The 24,034-nt window shown below is 37.7% G+C and overlaps 1 protein-coding gene across 4 annotated transcripts in view; it reads left to right on the forward strand.

Moving 5' to 3' along the window:
- Nucleotides 1-24,034, forward strand: part of thrb (thyroid hormone receptor beta) — a 143,003-nt gene that overhangs the window by 104,180 nt on the left and 14,789 nt on the right. Inside the window, exons 4-10 of one of the 4 annotated variants that reach the window (XM_023277528.3) lie at nucleotides 409-481; nucleotides 4,632-4,682; nucleotides 19,805-19,905; nucleotides 20,009-20,156; nucleotides 21,402-21,607; nucleotides 22,718-22,804; nucleotides 23,226-23,372. In XM_023277528.3, the coding sequence (XP_023133296.1) occupies nucleotides 475-481; nucleotides 4,632-4,682; nucleotides 19,805-19,905; nucleotides 20,009-20,156; nucleotides 21,402-21,607; nucleotides 22,718-22,804; nucleotides 23,226-23,372 (747 nt within the window). In that variant the 5' untranslated portion in view covers nucleotides 409-474. Of the gene's footprint in view, nucleotides 1-408; nucleotides 482-4,631; nucleotides 4,683-4,731; nucleotides 18,826-19,804; nucleotides 19,906-20,008; nucleotides 20,157-21,401; nucleotides 21,608-22,717; nucleotides 22,805-23,225; nucleotides 23,373-24,034 lie in introns of those variants that run through there. The other 3 variants (XM_023277537.3, XM_035951537.2, XM_035951538.2) reach the window with 3 other exon arrangements.

Consider the following 24,034-nt stretch of genomic DNA (forward strand, 5'->3'; position numbering starts at 1 on the left):
TGATTTTCTTGGTTTTACCACCAGATGTCACCCTGCACAGAGGCAAAAATGTTTTCAACAGTCATCACACTTGAGCAGCCTGAGTGTGAGATTTTCTGTTATACACTCATGACACAGTAATAGTTGCATCCTCAAACGTCTCCTGAGATGAAAACAGAAAGCAGAAGCATCAAACACGTCTTTCAGACTGTTTTATCAAACTGAAAAAACTGATTACACCCAATTAGCGGCATTTTTCTCCCCCTTCACGCATGATTTTAGTTGTTTTTCAAAATGGCACAGCAGGGGGGATGATCTATGAACAAAAAAACCCTTCCTTTCAAGATGTGGGTAGAAGTGTGACTGCTGTGAGCTGTAGCAGTGTGTACTGAGGAAGAATGACTGATGGTTTCTTGGCTCTGTGTTCAGCTAGGCAGGTACCCAGATGTCTGAGGAGGCTCTGAGGATGACATCTTGGCCTTGAACCCCACCAGTATGTCAGGTAAGACTCCTTTTCCTGATTACCATCTCGACAACACACACTCAGTGTCACACTCCCCCAGAATTTATCTACATATGATCACAGTGTGAGTGTGCAATAATATTTCTAATACTGATAATACTTTAATAATAATGCTTTCAGGATAGAAAAGGCTTGGAAACAGCATTATGAACATCATCATACTTTGCAGAAGTAACAACATTTAGTGTTTGGACATCTTTAAGTTAGATAATCCAACTTTTATCACACAAAAACCGTCGGACATAATACACTTTCAAAAAACATTTCAACGCCCATTTATCATTTCGTTTTTTATTCTATATGTCTGAAATTTCAATCTTAGGAATAGGTGACAAACTATTTAGACCCTCTACACATGACCAGTGGCAGAATGACTGTGCTGCCTTTACTCATTCCCTGTCTGTAAAGAAAGCTCTACATAGAATCTTTCTACTTTGGGTGCTTTGCAGCACCCGCTTTAGAGCTAGTTTCAGCTTAGACCTCTGAACCTCCAGTAAAGGCTGGTTTTCTCAACTGCTTGACTGCATGGTTGAGAATGAGCTGCCCAGTTTGACTATTAAAGCAACTTCCCACTATTTTTTTCACTTTAAGTTACTCAGCTACTCATCCCGTGAATGTAGAAAGTCGCTCTTGGCTCTATAGAGAGCTGTGCAGCTCATGCTATTTGACACCTGTTAGCTTTGGTAGATTCTGCTTTGCATCCTTGTTTTGGAGCGTAAAGTTTGACATTACATAGTCATTATGGAGCTGTGATGTTTTTTTTAAGTTTGGCCCACACTCAGGAGCAAAGATCAGGATGTCACAGCCTTCTGCTGCCTCATTTCACCCTATTCAGATGTGATCAGCTCGTTAAAGGTTGCACATCAGTCCCACACATATGGACCAGTAGGGACTTCCACCTTGTTCTATTAGGCTCAGCAAGCTGTTGTTACCCTCTCTGATCTTTGATAAACAGTAACCCTGATAACATCAGCAACCTTAATGAATGTACAAGATTTTACACTCAGATTTTACATACAGTGGACTAAATGAAGCTTTATAACATGCTGTAAATGTAACAAATGGGTGTATTTTATCCCAACCATGACTTCTCTAAATTTAACCAAGAAGTTTTGGTGCCTGAGCTGAACCAAACACAGAGTGAAAAACAGAGGGACCAGATTCAAGTGGAAAAAAAAAATATGACTATAATTATGGCCTGAGAAAGGACTCAAGTCTTCTCAGTGAAGGTCTGCTGACTTGTGCCTGTTTCATCCCCTCCAGCCTACAAATGCAGTATTTTGTAAGCAGTGTATTTCATCTTTGTAAGTGCTATGTTGACACTACAGCACCATTAAATGTGGTGATAATGCCTTACTGGCACTATGTGGAGGAGGTCCCTATCTACCCTCATGTTTGGGAATGATATGCACTTTTCAGTGTTAGGATAGCATCAAAAATTGAGCGTTAAATTTTAGCTATCTTTCCTAATTCTATCTTGTGCAGTAATAAATCAGTGAAACCTTTCATATACACTACCATTCAAAAGTTTGGGGTCATCCAGGCAATTTCATGTTTTCCATGAAAACTCACACTTTTATTCATGTGCTAACGTAATTCCACAAGGGTTTTCTAATCATCAATTAGCCTTTCAACACCATTAGCTAACACAATGCAGCATTAGAACACAGGAGTGATGGTTGCTAGAAATGTTCCTCTGTACCCCTATGTAGATATTCCATTAAAAATCAGCCATTTCCAGCTAGAATAGTCATTTACCACATTAACAATGTCTAGAATGTATTTCTGATTCATTTAATGTTATCTCCATTGAAAAAAAATAGCGTTTCTTTCAAAAATAAGGACATTTCTAAGTGACCCCAACCTTTTGAACAGTAATATAAGTTATTTAATCCACTATTTAATAATGATACAGTAAGAGAAATCTGCTAATGATGACCATGTGGGGTGGTTGAAAGCTCCAGAACAAACAAGTAAAGCTAGATTCATAGATTGTATGTTGAATAGTGTTTGAAACTGCAGTTTCATTGCAGTATTGTGGTGGCAAAAGAAAAAAAAATGGACATCAAAATCTTATAACTGATGAGAAAAGTCATCCCTCTTCTTTGGAGGACAGGGCCAGTGGCACTACCTGATTTAATGTAATGAGTCTGAGGTTACTTCTTAATTGAAGTGCTTTTTTAATCAACAAAGTATGTTGGAAAATGAAATTTTGACTTGTGTAATCACATGTAAACCTTTACTACCAACAGACATGTTGCATTCATACATTGTGTCACTGAGGACTGTAATTTGACCCTAATTTCATAACCTAAATTTGTTTACATTTTGGTAAATTGAATTAGTCAGAGTAACACTATTTTTGTATGTACCTTTGCCTGTTCTGACAGCTTCACTGAATTACTTTAGTACTAAAGAAATCTAATAAACAAGAGGATTCTCAGAAAAAAATCGGAAGCTCCCTTTCCTGCTAAATTAGTCCATTGTAGATTAAATAGTAATGAGATCAGGTTTTAAAATGCTTCCTTTTGTGGATAAGATAAGACAAGATCAGCCTTTATTAATGCTGTGATTGGGAAATATAGTGTTACAGCAGCAAGTATAGTGCAAACATTAAGGAAATGAAGTACAAAATTTAAAAAAATCCAAAAAAAACAAGATATACATAAGTACTAAAGACAAATAACATTCATGCACATGCCAATGGTATCGCACAGATTCTTACGTAAATGGAAATATTGACTTAAGTATTAATATTGCACAGGTTATCTATATCGCACAGATTTTTCTGTAAAGAATGCAGTGTTCTTCCATTGGAAACCCCAACCACCACACTTTTGATGTCAGACAGGGCCTAAATGTGTCAATTATTGTCTTTTTGATTAGCTTTCTAAAACTGACATTTAAGGGGAGAGAGAAAGGGCCGAAACATTGTACCCCTCTTTCTAGCTTTCTCTTTTCATTTGTTACTCTACTATTACTACTATACTACTCAGTGCAACACTGTCAGTGTCTCTCTACAAAATTGTCTGACAGATTGCACTGTTATCCTTGTTTTTAAATGATATCACAGGTCACCTCAACTTCAGCCTGGTTTGTTACAGGCCTTTTTTCAGCTGTCCATGTGACAGGAAAGCAAGGACACAAACTGGATAATGTCTTAAAGTCTTGCCAAACCTCTGGCATTAATCCTATGGCATGGCAGAATACCAGCAATCACACAAGCCTTACAGAGTTGCTTGTTTCAAATCCACTTTCAAGCAGTTGTTGACAGAACAGCACAGACCACTGATCATGTGTAGAGGAACCATTTAAATTCCATACTTCAGCCAATAGGTGATACACTGTCCTTACCACCAGAGGACTCTGTTTTCTTTAAAACGTGGCAAACGGTGTCCTCTGGTGCCAGCAAACATCAACTTGTTCATGTGAGGGAACAGTCTAAGTTAAAGTCAGTTTAAATCAATTATCTAACATATTTCTGCATGTGTTGGTAAAAATCAAACACCTTTAATCCAGGATAGTTTAACAATTCTTCAGACAACAGCTTCTGACTGAAAAAATTGAAGTATTTAATCTTATTTTTTTTTAATTAAAAAAAAAAAAAAAAAAACGTTTATCACAATTTGTTTCTAAAAACGAGGACGATAAAATTCCGTTTCACATATTGAGTAGAGCCAGGGCTTGATGACCATGCCCCTGTGTTATGTATCTGTTGCTGCATACAGACAGGTTGTCCTATACTTTAAGCTGACAGTATAGTATATGCCAGTCTGTGCGCTTGTTTACTGTACAGGGCATTTTGACGGTCACGTGTGGACTTAACCAGTCTCATGGACCCCGGTGACTCAGCACATATGTTATTGATTTCTCTGCATAGTGAACAGATACAAGCTCACATGTTGCATTAGCAAATGAGCGTGATAACCTCACTCACTCTAACGCCACAACTCCAACAACTACACACTGTGAGGAAACAATGTTTGTTTGTTGACCTGCTGTTTTATTAGACTAGCTTCTGAATGCTTTTAATTTGATGTGCAAAGCAGAGCAGCCTCAGTCTGCCTCTCTCACCTGTTTCACTGAGCAAGTAGCTTTTTTTTTAAAGTGCCTCTCCCATCTATTTTAGAGCCAGCAGAAAAATGCTCCCCCCGCTGGAATGATGAGGCCATTCAAAATGGTAATATTTATCCTCCCTCTCAGCACTGCTTTTCCTCCTCTCTGTCAGTCTGGGTGAGCTTTGGAGCACTCGTGAAAAATGTAGGGCTTTTCACTAAAAACTGAAGAGCTGCTTCACATTTGAACCTGCTTCACATTTGGCTTTATATCTTGGGAATGGCCTTGAAAGACATGTTGATTCTGTCTAGATCTGACAGCTTGGGCAATTAGTCATTTGGCGGGATTTAAAATGTGTTTTGACTTCTTTTCAAATTTTGGGGGCTTTCTGTCACCAAAAAAACACTCTACTCCATTACAGCAAAGCTCTAACAAAGAGAAATCTGAGAGTAGATGCAGTTAGGGGCTAGTCATGTCTTTTCTTTCCCATTTATTTTACATAAGGAAATATAGCTAAGATCTGGTTGATTTATTAATAAAGAGACCTGCAAATAAATACTTAAAATATTTGTTATTATTATTATTATTATTATTATTAGTAGTAGTAGTAGTAGTAGTGGTGGTATCAGTATTAGCATTATTATTACCATCAATGCCAAACTACATAGTTCTTGAGCAAGTTATTGCAAAATAGAAAATAAGAATCTATAAAATAAAGCATTACCAATATTTCTGTTCATGTCACAACTGTAAAAAACCCAGTGCCGAGTAAATGACAACGAGTCAACACCACCATTTAGTCTTCATAAAGAAGAATGAATGATCTCTTTATCTGTTAATAAACAGAAGATCAATACTCGCATCAATATAAAGGGAAACTTAGAGACATTTGGCCGCAGTAGCAACAAAGATGCAACATGGCTCTGATTCTTATTTGCATTTCAGCTATTTAGACAGAAGTAGTTCACAGCACAGGTTTGACCATAAAATTAGCAAAATCAGAAATGTTGTAAACATTACCAAAAGTGTAATTCATAGAAATCTGGATTGTAAATGACAGAAAATCAATTACACATTTTTCCAGAGATTTTTTGTGACTTTATGTAAGGGGTTGGGTTTCCTTGAATTGTGAACTCACCAACTAATTTGCTTTGCCTTGTGTTTGACTCTTTAATTAATCAACTCACTGTCCAGTCACAGAGTTCCTAGCAGAGTGAACGCCATGTGTCTGTAGGACAGTGAGGCCTGTCTCATTTGACGTAAACACAGCCAGGTCTCCCTGACAAAGTTGCCATCATGTATAGATTGCTGCTTTATACTCCCCACTGATCACTGGTGCATTCAAGGACCCTTCAGTCCGTGCTGTTAGAGCTTTATTTGACCTTTTCATAGAAGACTGTTGTGAATGGACTGTGGTCTACATTTCTTCTCCACTGTGATGGCTGTCGACATAAAAAGATGTCTTTTAAGTTGATCTCTATACAGTTTAAATTGCTTCATTCATATTTGTTAGCTTTTGTGGCTCAAAAAGCATTTAATTTTATAAAGGTATATCTGTTGGAGAAAATGGCTTGAATTGAAATTGTTGACAGCACCTCCTCCAGGTTTCTGCAGTATATTAGTAAACTAAACAGACTGACTAAGGTGTGGCTTTCATTCAAAGTGCAAACTTTAACTTTCGAAAGTACAGAATTTTCTTGATCAAACCAAGATTGGCAAATGTGACCTAAAACAAGCACATAATCAGTGTTTGCACCCATAATTTTTGCAATCCTGTGGAGTAAGTAGAGAGAGGCTCCTTGCAAACAGTCTCTTAAGTAATATAAACTGTGACTTCAGCCTGAAAATGCTCCTGAATTCTAGTACAAAAACTAGTTTACTAGTTTAGCGCAGCTACAGAATTTAGTAAAACAGTAATGCAGTAAAATTACCTCATGGGAAAATTTGAATGACATTTCTATATTGAGCAAGTCTTGATTTGATATCTAACAGTGTTTGGTTTCAGATGAGAGCAGAACTGTGGAGGTCTCATAATGCCCCATCTCTGCTGGGGCTCTTGATGCCGGCTTACACTTTCTTAATAGTATTGAGATTAAATTAGCATAAAGAGTCTTTTTGGCTATTTCTCATTTCCCTTAATGACAAAACATGCTCTGTTTTTGTCTGAAATATTACATTACTTACCATATGAATACCAGGACCCGAGGCTTCCCAGTAGAACACTACATTGTAGCTAGAAGACTAGTGCTAGTCACCTGAATGGTTTTAATGTTGTGGCTGTGTATAGGCGTGTGCCCGAAAAAATTATTATGATGTATTTTTAAAAATGGAGTTTAAAATACGATGCTATGGTCTACAGACATAAATGAGGTACTGTGTAGAAGTCACACATAAGACACATTCAGATGGTTCAGGTTGACTGATGAGGGTTTCTATGTGCTTTAGTGAAAACAGCTGGACTTTAAATACATCCTAAGACAGAACTAGCAGTCTATGTGTGTATACTGAAAGTCTTGATGAAGATCTTTGTATCTTCATGGGAATGGACTGTGCTGTATAAAAGCACTTTTCTTGCCTGTTTGCCTGCTGTTCCGTGTCTGTGGAGCAGCTACCATTTGTCCATTTGTCTCTAGATGATATCACCACTACAGTCTGTCTCTCAGCTGTTCAGCTAAAGGAGACACTTCACAAATTCATACTGAGCTATTGTGGCATACAGCATGTCATTTTGTGTTGTCTTTTTTTGTACGCTGGCCTGAATGTAGAGCTTCATACATTTTCTCATCTGTGTTGAAACAAATGGTTTGTTTGGTCGGTAAGTTGGATTGAGATTCAAATCTGTGTGTCTCGGGAGAAATCTCATTTAATAATATTTGGCCTCTGGAAATCTGCTGCCATGATTCACTCATTGCATCTCTATCACAGCAGTGTCTCATCTCCAGACTTCTTAATGAGGTCAGTGCAGGCAACAGAAGCAGCACTGATGAATTCTTTAATGACAATGACCAGAGCGCAAACGTGAGCTGCTGAGTAAGGAAACACTACAGTTTACCTATAAAATGATAAAAGTAAAGCATTCATTTTCAGACGTGATAAAAATACATGTTTTTTTTTTTTTAATTGCTGGGCAGGCTAACACGTTATTAATGCATTAACACATTAATTAATTAGGGTGTGTGCGTGTTCCTCCATGCCGGTGTGTGTAGAGCGAGAGAGAGCTGAGAACGGCAGCTAATTCTGGAGCTAAGTTATCAGATTTTTGTAGTTATTTTTGTTTTGGCTACGGCCCACAGTAGTCTATGTGAAGGTTCAATAAACGACCAGAGAACGAGATAAGGTCTCACTCATTCATCACAGATGCTCACTAAATTATTATTGTGAAAGTCTGTTGCTCACTGGCTCTGAACACACACAGATAAACCATGGATCACGTTGTCATGGTCACTCTCCCCTGTCCTATATATTAAAGCCTATGAAGGCTAAAAAAAAGAAGTACAAGCATGGACTTCACAGACTAAAAGTCTTCTGCACGGTCAGTCCCAGCTGTGTACTTTTGTTGTGTTCGACCACTTCACTTCACTCTAACAGGGACAGCTGCTGCTGAACATAGACTGTTTCTGCTGCTCCCTGATAAAAGAAAAATGTTTCCTCTGGTACCTGTTCAGAAAAAAATAAGAATACAGATTTATAAATGTTAACTTGCTGTTGCTGGGAAGGTTCCTGTTATAATGTTATTGTTGTATGTTATTAGGCTCTGGACTCTGAGGGTAACTTATTTTTCTATAACAAACCAGATTAAACATTAATGCCCTTGCCGCGGCAATTAGCTTTGATTTTATTTGATTTGATTACATTAATGTTTGGGTTGAGATTTACAAGAAATATGTTAACTGCAACTGTGTAAAGGGAAGACTGCTGTTTAAAAAGCACTTTATTTGTTTGAAGTGTTTGCAAACCAAATGTGATTGCATTTTTGTTCATATAGCAGTACGTTTAAAATAAAAGTGCAGAATGCACTACTTTTTAATTCGTTATTTAAATTTGTGCATTACATTGAGATTAATCACAATTAAAAATTTTAATCATTGCCCAGACCTAATATTTTTATACATAATGAATATACGGCACGCATTTTTATGTTCTTAAATTTTCATGGAAAATCAAATATGTCCGTTTCCTTGGATGATTAACCCTCAGTTTGAAACCCTTTAGGTGTTGCTCATGCAGCATAAGAAATTAGGGTGTTTGTCTGTCATAATCTCTATGGTGTTAAAAACACAAATGTTTACAGACTAAGAGGCTTTTATTTACTACTCATCAGTGGCTGACCTTAAGCTGCGCTTGATCCTGTATCTTTTGACGTCCATCACCCTGACCTACCTCCAAACCTCAGTGCAGGTTTTAAAGCATGTTATGTTCAGGTCATTGAAAGGTCACACTGATACAAGTCGCACTGTTTGCCTAATAATAAATTCATGCAATTGTAATTGTAAATTCAAGGACTCGTGGTCTTCAGGCTTCTTTTGCAAAAAAAAACGGTGATGCCATTCATCATTTATTCAGTGAATTCAGCTCTGTCAGTATGATGGGAAACCCAACCTTTAAGATCGTTGTACGTGAGCAGTATCAAAGCATTGGACTCATTACTCCGCCTCATTGGTGGAGTAATGAGTCCAATTAAAAAGACCAGTATCTATAATAGGATAATCTTCTCAAACATTAACCTTCACCTGTGTGACCCCTCTGTTGTTCCCCTGAAGTTCCCCTGAACTTTAAGAGGAAAAGTTCACCCACTAATGTGTCCTGATTGGGTAACACAGGGTAGCCGAGGACATCGGGCAAAGGGTTAGTTGATGACATAGAAGTTGCTGCGTGAGGGCAGAAAAGATTATTGTAAGGTAGAGCTGTGAGGGGAAAAAATCTGTTGCTATGTACGATGAAAAGGCCTCGTTGTTTGTTTGAGTTAGCATGTGTGTTTCATGGATTTGTACAGGTGCTTGCTCAACATCGGGGCATGTGAAATACTCGTGTGGACAGACCATCTCAGTGGATTTTTATCAGAGCATGGTTAGTGAGGAAAAGATGCAGCTGGCATTCTCTGTCAGTCATGGTGAGCAGAGACATTTTTAAATAGTCAAATATTTATTGTGAAATGCTAAACTTTGAAACAACAAAAGTATATGAGCTTCTTTTTCATTTATTAAAAGTCTGGACTTGTATTCAGTATTTTTTTATATTTTGTGTATCAAATTATATTTAAAGAAATACTTCCAAATCTAGATTCACTTCCTGGCTTTCAATCACTTAACGTTATGTGTAAAACAGAACTATGTCAAAGGAAAATAGTTAAGTGAAAGACATTTATTCAGATATTTGTAATACTTCTATATTCAATGCCTGAATTTATCTTAATGTAATTACATTTCTATACATACAGATGGGTGACAAATGAAAGGACAAAAAAAAAAATGAACTAAGTGAAGTGTCTCATTAAGGAGTTGGGTCACCACATGCTACCAGAACAGTTTCAGTGCACCTTGACATTGATTCTCCAAGTCTCTGGAACTCTGCTGGAGGTCACTAATCTTCATTCTTCCAAGCGATATTCACTCATTTGGTGGTTTTGATGATGGTGATAGAAGGCACTGTGCACCTTATCAGTCCAAACCCTCCCATGGGTGTTGGCATATGATTCACATGATTTTCATACTTAACAAAGAATTGTGTTCTTGTGCCCTATGGAAGGGAGCATGGGCATCCTAGAAGAGACAATCCTATTGGGATAAAAATGTGCAACAACTTTGTATTGATTTGCACATTGTAGTATTTTGTTATTTTGCAATACACTTTGTGAAATAAAAAAACTACAGATGACTTGGGTAACTTTGTGGTGGGTTTGCAGTGCAAATTTTTATGGTCAAACATATTAGTCATGTTGCCTCATATGTTGGCAACAGCTGCAAGACACTGCAGAGTACTTGCCTTTGGCCCACACCATCCTTTCCGTAGGCGAATTGTTTCTGTACAACTGATTTTGTGTTTGTTTTTGCAACTAAATATTGATTTTCAGTGTTTCTCCCCTGTTCCTCACTAATTTTGCTGTGTACACGTGGAACCAGCATGTCAACAAACTGAGTCTTTTAATTAAAGTAAAATAAAAATAATAAACTCTGTGTCTCTTAACCCTCTTAATTTGGAATTAATAATTATGTGTCAGAGATATTTCTCTTGGAAATGAGTTGGAATCACAATGTGAGGGACAACCTCCTTAAACAGTATCCATTTTTGACAGTTTGGTCAATATTTGTGCAATACTTCTGTCACTGAAAGCAAATGCTCTTTTAAGATGTATTTTTACATTGAATTTTTTGCACAAAGTTACTTTTGTAATGTTGACTACAATCTTTTTTAATTTTTCCCCCTTATGGTTATTGTCAGGCATATAGGTTCTGTAAAGCATCTTGAGACAAATTGAATTGTAATTGGCACTATATAAATGAAATTGAATTGAAATGAGATTAGTCATGGACTTTTTGTATCAAGCATAAAGGAAAAGTTTGCGTTATCTTTCCTTACTTCACGCTATACTTCCTGGTGTGACTATCATGCATGTGCACATTGCATTGTCAGTGCTGAAGCAATGTATTAATGCAGCCCTATTGTTCCTCTTGAAACACTAGCAAACAGTGCACTTATTGTGAGTGAAGCTACTGCCGTCAGTTGCCCAACAATGAATCCTCTTTCAAAGTCACTTCGATCTTTTCCTCTCAGTCCTTAGTGTTTTTATACAGGTCACAGAGCATGATCGGATGATAACTGTTTAATTGCTCCATGCGGTGCACCTGTGTGGAAGCATGTGTATTCATTGTGTTTCTCCAACTGTTTATTCTTCTAATTTGTCACCCAGCTACATGTTCTGTAAGAGAACATAGATTTCATATAGACATTTTCAAAGTCAGTTTGCAGCCTTTCAGCATCCCTCATAAGGATAAATGTTTGTATTGCACTATAAAAAACTATATATTTTTAGCTGCCAGACAAAGTTTTAGCTAGAAATTCTACTGTTTAGTTCCAAATTACATTTAAAAAAAATAAGAATGATTTGTTGCAACTTATGGAAAGATCGTTAAAAACTTAAAGCTCACATGGAAAAGCAAAGGCGTTAATACTGTCTGCTCAGACAACAGATTGTTTCAGCATCAACAGCCGTTAAACTGTCTGTTGTATGCTTAACAGTTTGTCGACAGTCCTTTAAGAAACTCCAAACAAGATTAGTGTGCAAGACAAGGACATCACCTCAAACAAAAAGTTAAACTGGTATCAAGCCCTCTTTGCAAGCAGATTTACTACACAGGGCTTGTCTCTTAGCATCTGTTGCATGTTGTTCATATTTACTTGTCACACAGTCACACTTATTACATCAGTGGAGTCACTGATCCTGTCATAAGCCTGCCTAACCGTTCGACCGAACAGATTACTCAAATTAAATATTGAGCATTCATTGTGGCCTGGCTTTAATCCTATAGTTTGTACGGTTGTTTTTAGAAATGCAGTACATTTCTAGTAAAATGTTAATAATAGAGCCGTGGTAGTTATTGTGAGTGAAAAAGAAAAAGCCAAATTAAGTGATGCAAATTAGATAAAACATTGAAATACTTTAATATGAAATATATTGGAACAATACTTTATCATTTTATCATGCTTAAATGCCAAAATGTACAAAATGTAAATGTCCGAGCACCAAAGATGCATAGGACCCTATTGAAACCCATGGGTTTTTTATTATTATTATTCGGGTCTGAGCACCAAATGTGCGTAGGACCCTCTTGAAATGCAACAAATTTTTTTCTTCTATATTATTATATTATTCGTTCTTTGGCGGACTTTTCATTTGAATTTTTGAAGGCCTTAAAGTACTCTAAAATGCGTGAAACTTTTCACAAACATCAGCACGAGCGATACATTTGATATTTTAGGGGATTTGCATAGGTGTGAGCCAAAATGGCTCAATAGCGCTACCTGGAAAATTATGGCCAGTACATGTCACTCACAGCTATGAAATTGGGTACACACATGTAACTCGTCAAGATGCATAAAAATGTAATTGACAACCATACCTAAAACACAACAGGAAGTCGACCATTTAGAATTATGTGTCATATTTTGGACAATTTTGGACCAATTTTTGCACATTTTCAAAAGCTATGAGCTGAAACAGGGTAACCCTGACAGAGCTCTAATTTGGCCAGGATGTATACCAGCCATTGGTGATCAAAATTTATCAAAATGATCCACAAAAGTCTGAGGGCATGGAAATGACAGCCAGCGGAATTTCGACAATTGGCTGTGACACAGGAAATGCTGTGTAGCTGGCCTGTACGTGCTCCAATCTGGGTCAGTTTTACATGTTTGATGAGAGTCCAGCCCTGATGACATTCACAGGCCGATATACAATCACAGTGTTAGCGCCACTTGGTGGATGGAGAGGAAGTGCTGTATAACTAGCCTGTGCATGCTACAGTCTACCTCAGACTTTACGTTTGTGATCAGAATCCGGCCCTCATCACATCTATCGGCTGAAATACACTCTCCATCGCAGCGCCACCTGCTGGATATGCTTAGATTTGCTGAACAGCAAGGATGCAAGGACCCGACCAGCGCTGCTTGTAGCTTTAATTATATTTACTGTTTTAGTTAATCAGATTTTTCTCTTGTTCTAATCATTATTCCTCATTTCATATTAATCGCTGCATGTGAGTATATCTAGTATGAAAACTTTGAATCTGAAGTAGTACGCTGAACCACAGAGAGCAACATGTTTGTTTAACATTGACTGTGCCTGTGTTTAACACAGAAGGTTTATCTCCGTAATCTTTCCACTGTACCTGTGTTTAATGAAGTACTCATTAAGCCTGACAACTGCCAAAGAATGAGCCCCGATAAACCACAATATCACGAGAGTTAACATGGTTCTAATTTGAAATATAGTAAGAACATTTGATTCCTGTGCAGCTTCCTTCATCTAACTACATATTAACTGGTTACAATTAATTTGTATAAATTACTGCGTTCTAAACCTCTCACTTGTCAATATCATGACATCTATCTATATAATTCACTTGTAATAGTTTCCCATGTGTTCTATACGTAACTTAAAACCATCCATCGATCCATCCATTATCTATACACCACTTAATCCTCTCTGGGTTTGCTGGGGTCAGGAACCTATCCCACTTGCATTCACATCTATGGACAATGCAGAATCACCGATTAACCTCAACATGTCTTTGGACTGTGGGAGGAAGCTGGAGAACCCAGAGAAATCCCACGCATGCACAGGGAGAACATGCAAAACTATGCAGAAAGATCCCAGTCTGGGGCACGAACCGGGGATCTTTTAGCTGTGAGGTGACGGTGCTACTCACTGAGCCACCATAACTTAAAACTCTTACACCTATTAAAATACAACATCTACCGACTGTAAATTCTGAAGTCGAAACACAGGATTTTAATCATGTGTAATGGACTGCTCAGTATTCCTTTAATCTTTAAAAAAAAATTCTAAATGAGAAATAAGCAGTGCTGGCCATCATGTCACAGGTGATACAAAAAAATTTAAAACAGTGTTGGAATTTAATGGTAGATGCCCTTGATAAAATGTTGACTAGTCAGCCTAACCCTTTGATGCACAGCGTGGGTCAAGAGATACCCATTTTCCATTGAATTTGGGTCACTTTTGACCCATGTTGTGCGTCAACGTGTTAAACTAGTTGCAGATTCGCAATTGGTTTGCATCATGAATGGATCAAAATGGAGGTGTTTTACATTAATAAGATCTAATAGGGACATTTCTTATAAACATGCAGGGCTTTCTCATTTGGCCTCCATCATTTTTTTCACTGTGTGAAAATGAAATTACGCTAAACCTCAGTGGCTGAATTAACTACATAGTTAACTAAACTTTTGATCAGCAGTAATTGTCACACACATAGTTGGATTTTTTTTGTGAATCCAGCTATTAATATTCATTTACTGTTTCATGGTCATTAACAAATTAAATAGTCCGTAGCCTCAGTAGTTAGATGTTAACCTTGCTAATCATTTGGACTCACATTGTGTTCTCAGTCGGAATCAGCTGCCTTTAGTTTTCCATCATGGTAATAATCTCTACATTCAATAAGACATTTACAGTGGAGAACATTTTAGTTGCCAACATAATGTGCATATTTATCTGTGATTCTAAGCATTTTTTTAAAATAAGTTTTTTTTTTTTTGTGAAACTAGCAAACTATGTAAATGTAGTTATATGAGCTGCTTACTATAGATTTTGTTCATGTTAACTTGTAAATAATGAGCATCATTACTGCAGGTATAATAACAAAGAAGCTTTGGTGATGAGTTAAATAGCATAATTAATAACTAATATCCAATTTTTGCTTTTGCTTTCTAGTTATATTTTTAGTGGTCATAGATGTGTGACTATAACAGAGAGTGTTGTTAGTAGCTGGTAGACCGTCATACGAAACAGCTGTCAGACCTTTTCACGCTTGATGCATGCTCTGCAGATCACAAATGCATTTCTGTAATGTCAGTCACCTTTCAGGCCGCAGCTAATGAGATTGTCAGTTCAACAGAAGTCAGATGCCATGTTTAAATCTCCTTAAGTTAAATATCTGTAAACATCTCACATTGTCAGGCTTTTTACTGTCAGGGATTCATGCTGCATAACAGGATTATCAGCAACAGGTTGAATAACGCTTTAACAGGCTGTAAAAGATATACAGCACTGCAAGAGATTTGTTTATTGGATGTCTTCAAAAGAAGTGTAATCGGGACAACGGAAGTCAAGGTGTTATTATAACACCTTGAGTTTGTAGGATAAAAAGATACACATTAAAATCACACAAGAAAATTAGGATATATTAATGATCAAGTCTTGTGGAAATGTAATATTTAGAAGAGTGAAAATATTTAATGATACTTTACTGTTTTGCCCACGGCAGCAGCATGGCAACTAATGTTGAATTCCATCATCAGTTTTTTTATTAACTTATCAATTAGTCCTTTTACCTGTAAAATGTCAAAAAATAGTGCAAATATAGGTTGAAATTTCTAACAATCCAGTGAGATCTATTCAGACGTCTTGTTTTATCAGAAAATAACAATATTTTTACTGTGATGTATGATTTTTTTTAAAAAGCATTGTCATCTCTTTTAAAAAGCTTGAACCAATAAATGTGTTTTTTTTTTTACTGAAAAAATAACTACAGTGAGTTTACAATTTATGAAAGCATTTGATGATTCATTCTCTGCTAGTTGATAATTGATTAATCAGCTAATCATTTGAAACGTCAGTTCAGGGTCCAGGGATGACACTTTGAGGTGGTTATTAGATGAAACACTTACAAAGACTAGAATAAAAGCACTGATTTGAAGCTTGAACTGTGAATTTTGAGCTCTTTTAACTTTAGACCACTCTTTTTTCCCCCACTTTGATAACTGTACACCTGTTAGTAACATTCCTGTATTTATACCAACAAAGTGTAAAGTGCAATGAAGCTCTGCTAATCGTGTGGAAGTCGAAAACATAATCCTGTACTGCAGCACTATTGATCGTAGCTTCTTTCTTTGTGCTGGCGGCAAGCGTGCAGACCGGCTTCGAGTTAAAGGGTTCAGTTAAGTACAAGCAGCAGGGATTTTAAAGGCAAAACTGCACGCATCTTTCCTCAGACTTCACCATGTGTTCACGCATTTCCATGTCTCCGTGTTTCCGTCCCGTCTTCAGGATTTATTAACAAGATGTTGTGATATTCAGTGATCCTAAAATGATGACCTCAAATCTCACCCTAATGGTTGACTGAAGGAACAAATTAACACCTGTGTAGTTTCTTCTGTTGCTTGGTAGACAGACTTCTGCTAACAATTAACAGGTGTAATCAGTCGCATTGAGGCCTTCGTCATGCTCCTGAAAATAGGAAACTAAACCATGCCATGCTCGGATTTACACGTTAACTTAATGAGCCTGTAATTACTGGACACCGGCGCATTCATGACCTACAACGGATTCACAGACCGGAGAGGGTTGACAAGTGCCGTCTTGTTAACTGGCACGTATTATGATATTATTGACATGTTTTATACTTTTATTTGGAATGTCTTTCTGGTCACAATCCAACTTGGACAAAATTGTCTTTTTACACATGTAATATGTAAGTACTTGTACAAATTAAAAGAGAAAGTAAATGCATTATGAAACTAAAGTGATCATAATAAACATGTTGGAAACATATCTGTGAGTAAGTTCTCACTGGTTTCTGCAGCATTATGCACAACCTGAACTCAACACACACAGCAGCAATCACAATCAGAGGCTTCTTCTTTTTCTTCTTGACGGTTTTTCATTTTTTTGTTTGTATGTGTTTTTACTATTTGTATTTACAAGACCCACTTTATGCAACAACCTGTTCTAGTGAAGGAGCCCTGTTGTGTTATTGAAAAAGGCATTATGAATCCCAACAGAAACACATCTTCGCCATAAGGCTTATCCCATCGTTATTGAACAAGGAGCCTGATCAATATGGCTGAGTATAGTGTCCAGGACAATAAGTGTATTATCTGAAACAGATCACGCAATCTGTCGCTCAGTGCGTCGCTCACATGTCTTAACCATATTGATTTTACACTCATTCAAAAGTAGTTACACGAAAAAATCTAACTACTTTTACAGAAATTGTACTATTTAGTGTACAAATAATACAGAACTGGATTAATGTTTTTTTTTTAATCTATTACTTTGATCAGTTTCAAGAACAAAAACAAAGCTTCTTAGTGTAGCTTTTTATGATTTGTGATTTTCAATTCACGCATATGTATGTGTACATAGTGTAGAGATATACACTACAAGTGAAAAGTTTGGACACACTCTCTCATTCAATGTTTTTTCATTTAATTATTTAAAACATTTAGACATCAAAACTATGAAGGAATACTTACGGAATCATGTTATAAACAAAAAAGTGTTCATCTTCAGTATTAATCTACAATGTAGAAAATAATACAAATAAATAGAAAGCATTGAATGCGAAGGTGTGTCCAAACTTCTGACTAGTAGTGTCTGTACACTATTATATGTTTGCATGCAAAACATATTATAGAAATAATGTGGATTATTCTCTATTTTAATTTCACATTAATCTTTTTTTTTTGCAGTTTTCATTTAGCATTCTATGTTTGTTTTATTCTTGAGTTCTGTCTTTAATTAGCTGTAGAATAGCAGTTAAATACAAGCTAGTCTAGTCAGTGAAATGACAAGGTTATTTACTCCAGTGACATCAAAGAGAGTGTTTGCAGATTCAGTTTAAAACATCCACAGGATAAGTAAGGAAGCTAATAGACAAAGGTTAGAGGTTATTTGAGGGAAGATCTCTGAGTTAAGAGTTGCTAATTCTTACATGATCTGAAGACTCATCACACACGTTCACCTATCCAAGTTTTCTCAGAACCCGTCCTCTTTCTTTAGAACGTTTTTTTTCCCCTCTGGATGCGATAGTACTTAGACGACACCACACAAGCTCTCGAGATCTTAATCTGTGACATTGTCACTGTCTGTGGCACATCAAGGATTTGTGGAGTGTAAGATTAGAGCCTTACATCGTCATAAATCTCTGCTTCCCAATTTGGCCAGGTGGTGGCGGGTGGGGCAGCTACTAGGTGTAGTCTGTGGTGTGTGGATTTACTGGATAGAACGTTTGTGCATCCGTGTACGGTGAACTTCAGTGAACTTCAGTGAACTTTTTAAGGACCCGGACTAATTACCTCACGTGGCTTGATGCTCGGTATTTAGAACCTGCGAAAATATATTTTTTTGAGGACCAATAATTCTCAGAATTGACCCAGGATTTTTTATGGTGCCCCGCTGTGGCCGTCCATGATGAACTACTGCATACCAGACATGTATGAGATGCCTCATGCAAGCATTGGAGGCTACCCGGTGCAGGGCGGTGGGGAACACTGCATGTACCCAGGTGAGGGACCCGGCTATGGACACTGTGAACCCCAACCACTGCACCATCCACCCTGCATGGAGCAGGCTTGGCCCCCCAGCCAACATTACTCGTGCTCGTACACAGCCGGTCCTCCTGTGTTTAAGAGCGAGTTTTGCAGCATGGAGATCCCTCTCAGTCATTTCCACCATCAGCCTCAGTATTACCCTGAGATCAAACCTGAATTTTCACACCTGCAGTGGATGCAGGGAGCTCACAAGAAAGGTATGACATCTGGATTGTGCCTTTTTTCATCTTTTTGGTTTAGATGGTTGTTTGTGAAAGGGTTGAATTGCATGTATACGTTTGAATTGACTGAAATCATTTATCAAGTGTCTTCTGCACTTGTTGAACGATTGTCTCTTTGTAATGTGTGTGAAGAACAGCTTTCATGTTTTTCTGTTGTTTTTTGTTTGTTAAATATATCTCTTTTTCATAATTAGTGATGACTCCTCCTTGATCAATGAATCAATGATGTCTGGGATTTTGGCATTAAGTCTGATAAGCGTAAATCCAAGACTTAAGGCGTCATGTGGCGGAAGATCTGTGAGCAGGACTTGCTGCTTCTGATGTTCAGAATGTTTGACTGAGGCGGTTTGGGGCCTCCCTATTGATTGATGGTGAGGCAACAGAAGGCTGATTCAACATGAATGATTGCTTTCCTAACAAACCCCAAAAAAGATATTGATCAGCTTGCTGACCTCCGGTCCTGCAGCCTGCCAGAGGTCAGAACACCAAAGTAATTAGGCTGACTCCTTCGTATTAACTCATTGAGTTACCTGGAGGCAACAGCACCATCTGTGGAAGTCAGTGGTAATCAAATAATCAAAACTAGATTTTATTGTGTGACCTTCCGCTGCAGCAGACGTTACATACGGTGCGACGCTGGGATGTTACAAATTGACACAAAGGAGCAGTTTACATACGTCACTTCAGTGTGCAGTTTTCCCTATTGTGAAAAAAGAAATGAAGCAATGACAGTCCTAGTAAATTTTTATGAAAAAAACAAAAATATAAAAATGTGTTGCTTAAATTATTGAAAAATACGTCTTAACATGGAAGTTCAGTTTAGGTCAACATAACACAAAATCAATTTCAAACCTGAGCAACATTTTTAACCAAAGGATTTAGGAAAAATAGTTTGGATTCAAAACCTTGTTTTGTTTTTATTAAATGAATAACGATCATTTGTCCCTCTCTGCAGGGTACATACCAAGTTACCTTGACAAGGATGAGCTATGTGTAGTGTGCGGGGACAAAGCCACAGGCTATCACTATCGCTGCATTACATGTGAAGGTTGCAAGGTAACAAACAGGACAAACAAAGACAGATGATTTGTAGCAGCAGCTTCACTCAGTCCTCCATCATTTGCAAGCAGCTCTGATCGTATGACCGTCTGCTTTCCAGGGATTTTTTAGGCGTACAATCCAGAAGAATCTCAACCCCACCTACGCTTGTAAGTACGAGGGGAAATGCGTCATCGACAAAGTGACCAGAAACCAGTGCCAGGAATGTCGCTTCAAGAAGTGCATTGCAGTGGGAATGGCAACCGACTGTAAGTTTTATAGGTCTAGATGGCCTCAGGAACGTGATGCTTACGACAAAAGCTTTTTGTTTTCTCTGCTTTTTGATGTTTTGCCTGTTTTTATCTTCTTTTATTTAGTTTCTTAACTCTGTTCAGGGACTGCAGATAAAAATTTGCATTCAAGCTTAATTTGGCAAAAATAAAATGTACAAGCGAATCATTTTTCATTTGATAGTCAACAAGAATTTGTAAAAAATTCAAAATACACTTCTAATACACATTTTTTGTTTTTGTGAAGAAGCACTTGAATACATCACTGGCATTCTGACATTTTATATAGACAACAATGAACCTGTAAATGGAGAAAATAATCAGTAATTAAAATAACTTTGAACATGGATGAACAGTAGAATATCCTTCAGGGATGGTTTCTGTCCTGGACATTTTAATGCTTTTCTCACCATCAACACTTATTATCTTTGAAATACTTTGTAACTGAAATTCATTTTAGCCAAGGAAAGTAGCCACGTACGACATCTGCAGTGAGTGTTTAAGACTCCTTATATAGACTTTGGATGAAGCGTTTGCTTAAGTATGTGATAGCAGCATGGCCTGAATTTCAATCCATCTGTGATGGCTTTACCAGTTCAAACGGTTCAAAGTGATTCGAACAATTTAAACTTGAAGTAATCCCTCGTATTTATAGTGTGCTTACAGTATTAAGTATTGTGTAAAGTGTCACCTAAAGTGGACTCTCTGCTGTTTCAAGATTGTAATTTAAAGACCGTTGCCCTTTATTTTCAAATACACTACCGTTTGGGTCACCCAGACAATTTCATGTTTTCCATGAAAAATCACACTTTTATTCATGTGCTAACATAATTGCACAAAGGTTTTCTAATCATCAATTAGCCTTTCAACACCATTAGCTAACACAGTGTAGCATTAGAACACAGGAGTGATGGTTGCTGGAAATGTTCCTCTGTACCCCTATGTAGATATTCCATTAAAAATCAGTTGTTTCCAGCTAGAATAGTCATTTACCACATTAACAATATCTAGACTGTATTTATGATTCATTTAATGTTATCCTCATTGAAAAAAATGCTTTTCTTTCAAAAATAAGGACATTTCTAAGTGACCCCAAACTTTTGAACGGTACTGTATGTTTTCAGTTTATCATATCATGCCCCCCTGCTTTTTCCGCCTTCCTCCTGTCCACTCTCTTTTCTACTTTTCTGCTCATGCCCTGCTGTCTCCCCTCTTCCACCCCAGTGGTGTTAGACGACAGCAAGAGACTAGCCAAGCGGAAGCTAATCGAGGAGAATCGCGAGCGCCGTCGGAGGGAGGAACTGCAGAAGACGGTGTGGGACCGACTGGAGCCCACCCAGGAGGAGTGGGACCTCATCCGTATGGTGACTGATGCCCATATGGCCACGAACGCCCAGGGCAACCACTGGAAGCAGAAGCGGAAATTCCTGGTGAGACATCCTCCTCCCTCCCTCCCTCCTCATCCTCACAGCCTTCATTGTATTGATTACCCTGCCTTATCCAAATCCCCCCCACCCCCCCACCCCCCCCACACCTCTCCCACCCCTCCCTCCCACCCCTCCCACCCCTTCCAGCCCCTTCCAAGTCATGTCTCATTCTCCTCCACTTCCACCTCAACCACTGTTCCACAGTTCCCTATGTTAATATGTCCATGTGTTTTTTTTGTATCTCCTTGTAGAGTGGGGAGAATTAGCTGGACGATGGAGAAAAGTGTTCCTCAGCGCAGCAGCACTAATTTATAATGGAACATCTTGTTTTTATGTCTTGCCAAGCAATGATCTTAAACTGCTAATACTAATAACTTGCTTTTTTCGTGCTGTTTCATTTTTCTCTCTTTCTGTTTGTAGCTTTTGATTTCACACCTCACCCTTCTTTTGACTGATTTTGCCTTCTTTTCTGTTAAGTCTAAGAGCTCTGTCCAGATTGAAAAATCTGTCAGTTGTTGACTTTATTCTGGGTTTCTATGGCACGATTCGAGAGAACACTCGTTAAGGTATACAATGATTCACCCACTTGTGGTAGACTAGCAGTTCTACATTGGGGGCAGATCATTCTCATTGAAGATTTGAATTCATTGGAAATGTTGACAAACAAGGGAAGAGAAATGTATTGAATTTTTGGAGAGCAACGTTGTACTTGTAATAATACAGTGTAATCGATTTCACTTTTTTTTTGGCGCTTTTGTCACCTCTCCTGGGGGTTCTGCCCAAAAATGTAATCTACAATAAATTTTTGATTATTAAAATGGGATTCAAGATTTGATTGACTGAAGTTTTAGTCGTGGGGCTTTTTTCTAAATAATCAACTGTTACGATAAAATAATGAATTTCAGTAATGTCTTCTGCGCGTTTCTCAGGATCTATTTGAAGCCGTGGTCCTGAGCCTGAATCTCACCATAGAAACTCATCTGGGATTTCTGTCCCCACCTGATTTCTATCTGCACACTTTCATCTGTCTTCAGTTTTAACCTGTTTTCTTTTTAGTTGGCTTGACACGAGTTCTTCATTGAAACTTCACCATTCCTGTTGATTATCCAACAGGTCGAGGAAGCAATGCTTCTTAATGAAATAACATGTAATTTATTCTATACTTCTGACCAGAGTGCAGCGGGGGTGAAGGAAGCTAAGGTATGAAACTGCATGCACTCGTGTTTGTTGAAAATGATCAGTTTCTTTGAACTTTGGTCAGATACAGTGTTTATTTTCACAATATCAGTGTTGAGGATACTGTATAGCACATTCATTTGTAGTCATTGACATGAAAACGCATTTATTTTAGACCAACAAATACATTACTGCTACATGTGATTGGTCCCCATTTACATCTTTACATCATGTTGCCTGCTTAAAAAGGAAACCACCTCACTCAGCGTTTCTCCATTAGTGTATTTGACAGTTAATGTTTTATGCTACTCATCTTTACTTTGCGCTTGTTCATAAGTAATTACTGGTTCAGTATAGTTTTTTTCTTGAGACAAAATGTTGTCGTATATTTTTGTTCAAACATGGAGACTGTTGAGACAATGACCTTCCCCTCTTCTTGTTTCAGCCTGAGGAAATTGGTCAAGCATCCGTGGTCAGTGCACCTGAAGGAAACAAAGTGGACATAGAAGCATTCAGTCAGTTTACAAAAATTATCACCCCTGCCATAACCCGAGTGGTGGACTTTGCCAAAAAACTGCCTATGTTTTGTGAGGTAAGGGCAGCTGCTTTTATCCATGAGGTTTCATGTAGAATGTACAGTGGTGGGAAAAAACTTTCGGACACCCTTAAAATTTTACACAATCTCAAATATTATCATGAAATATTTGTGGAAAAATCTTCTTTGTGTTTCGAAAGGTGTGTGTGCATTAGACAGACACAAACAAATACAAAGGATATTTTTTTGTTCATTGTTTACAGGAAAAACTAACAAAACTAAATTCTTCACAGTTTCAGTATGTCAGCTTTCAGCATTGTTGGTATCAAAGTCAACAAATAACAGAGAATGTGTTCAAAACTGAACAAAAAATAAATAAACCATCACATCATCAATTTAATATTCAGTAGTCCTGCCATTAGCACGCAGTAGAGCTCTAATCCTGGCTGGCATGTTCCCCATGAGCTTTTCACATTGTTGAGAGGAAATCTTGTCCCATTCTTCTTGAATTACTGATTTTAATTCTTCTAAATTCATTGGTTTACGCCTTGAAACAGACCTTTGATAATCAACCACAGATATGCAATGGGGCTCATGTCCAGGGTTTGAGCTGGGCACTCTAAGACCTGGATGCTGTGCTCCTGCAGTCAAGTTCTACTGGCCCTAGATGTGTGGCAAGACACATTATCTTGTTGAAACATCATGTTTTGACCTCGACC

This window comes from Amphiprion ocellaris, chromosome 15 (assembly GCF_022539595.1).
Source record: "Amphiprion ocellaris isolate individual 3 ecotype Okinawa chromosome 15, ASM2253959v1, whole genome shotgun sequence".
In the NCBI taxonomy this organism is placed as follows: domain Eukaryota; kingdom Metazoa; phylum Chordata; class Actinopteri; family Pomacentridae; genus Amphiprion; species Amphiprion ocellaris.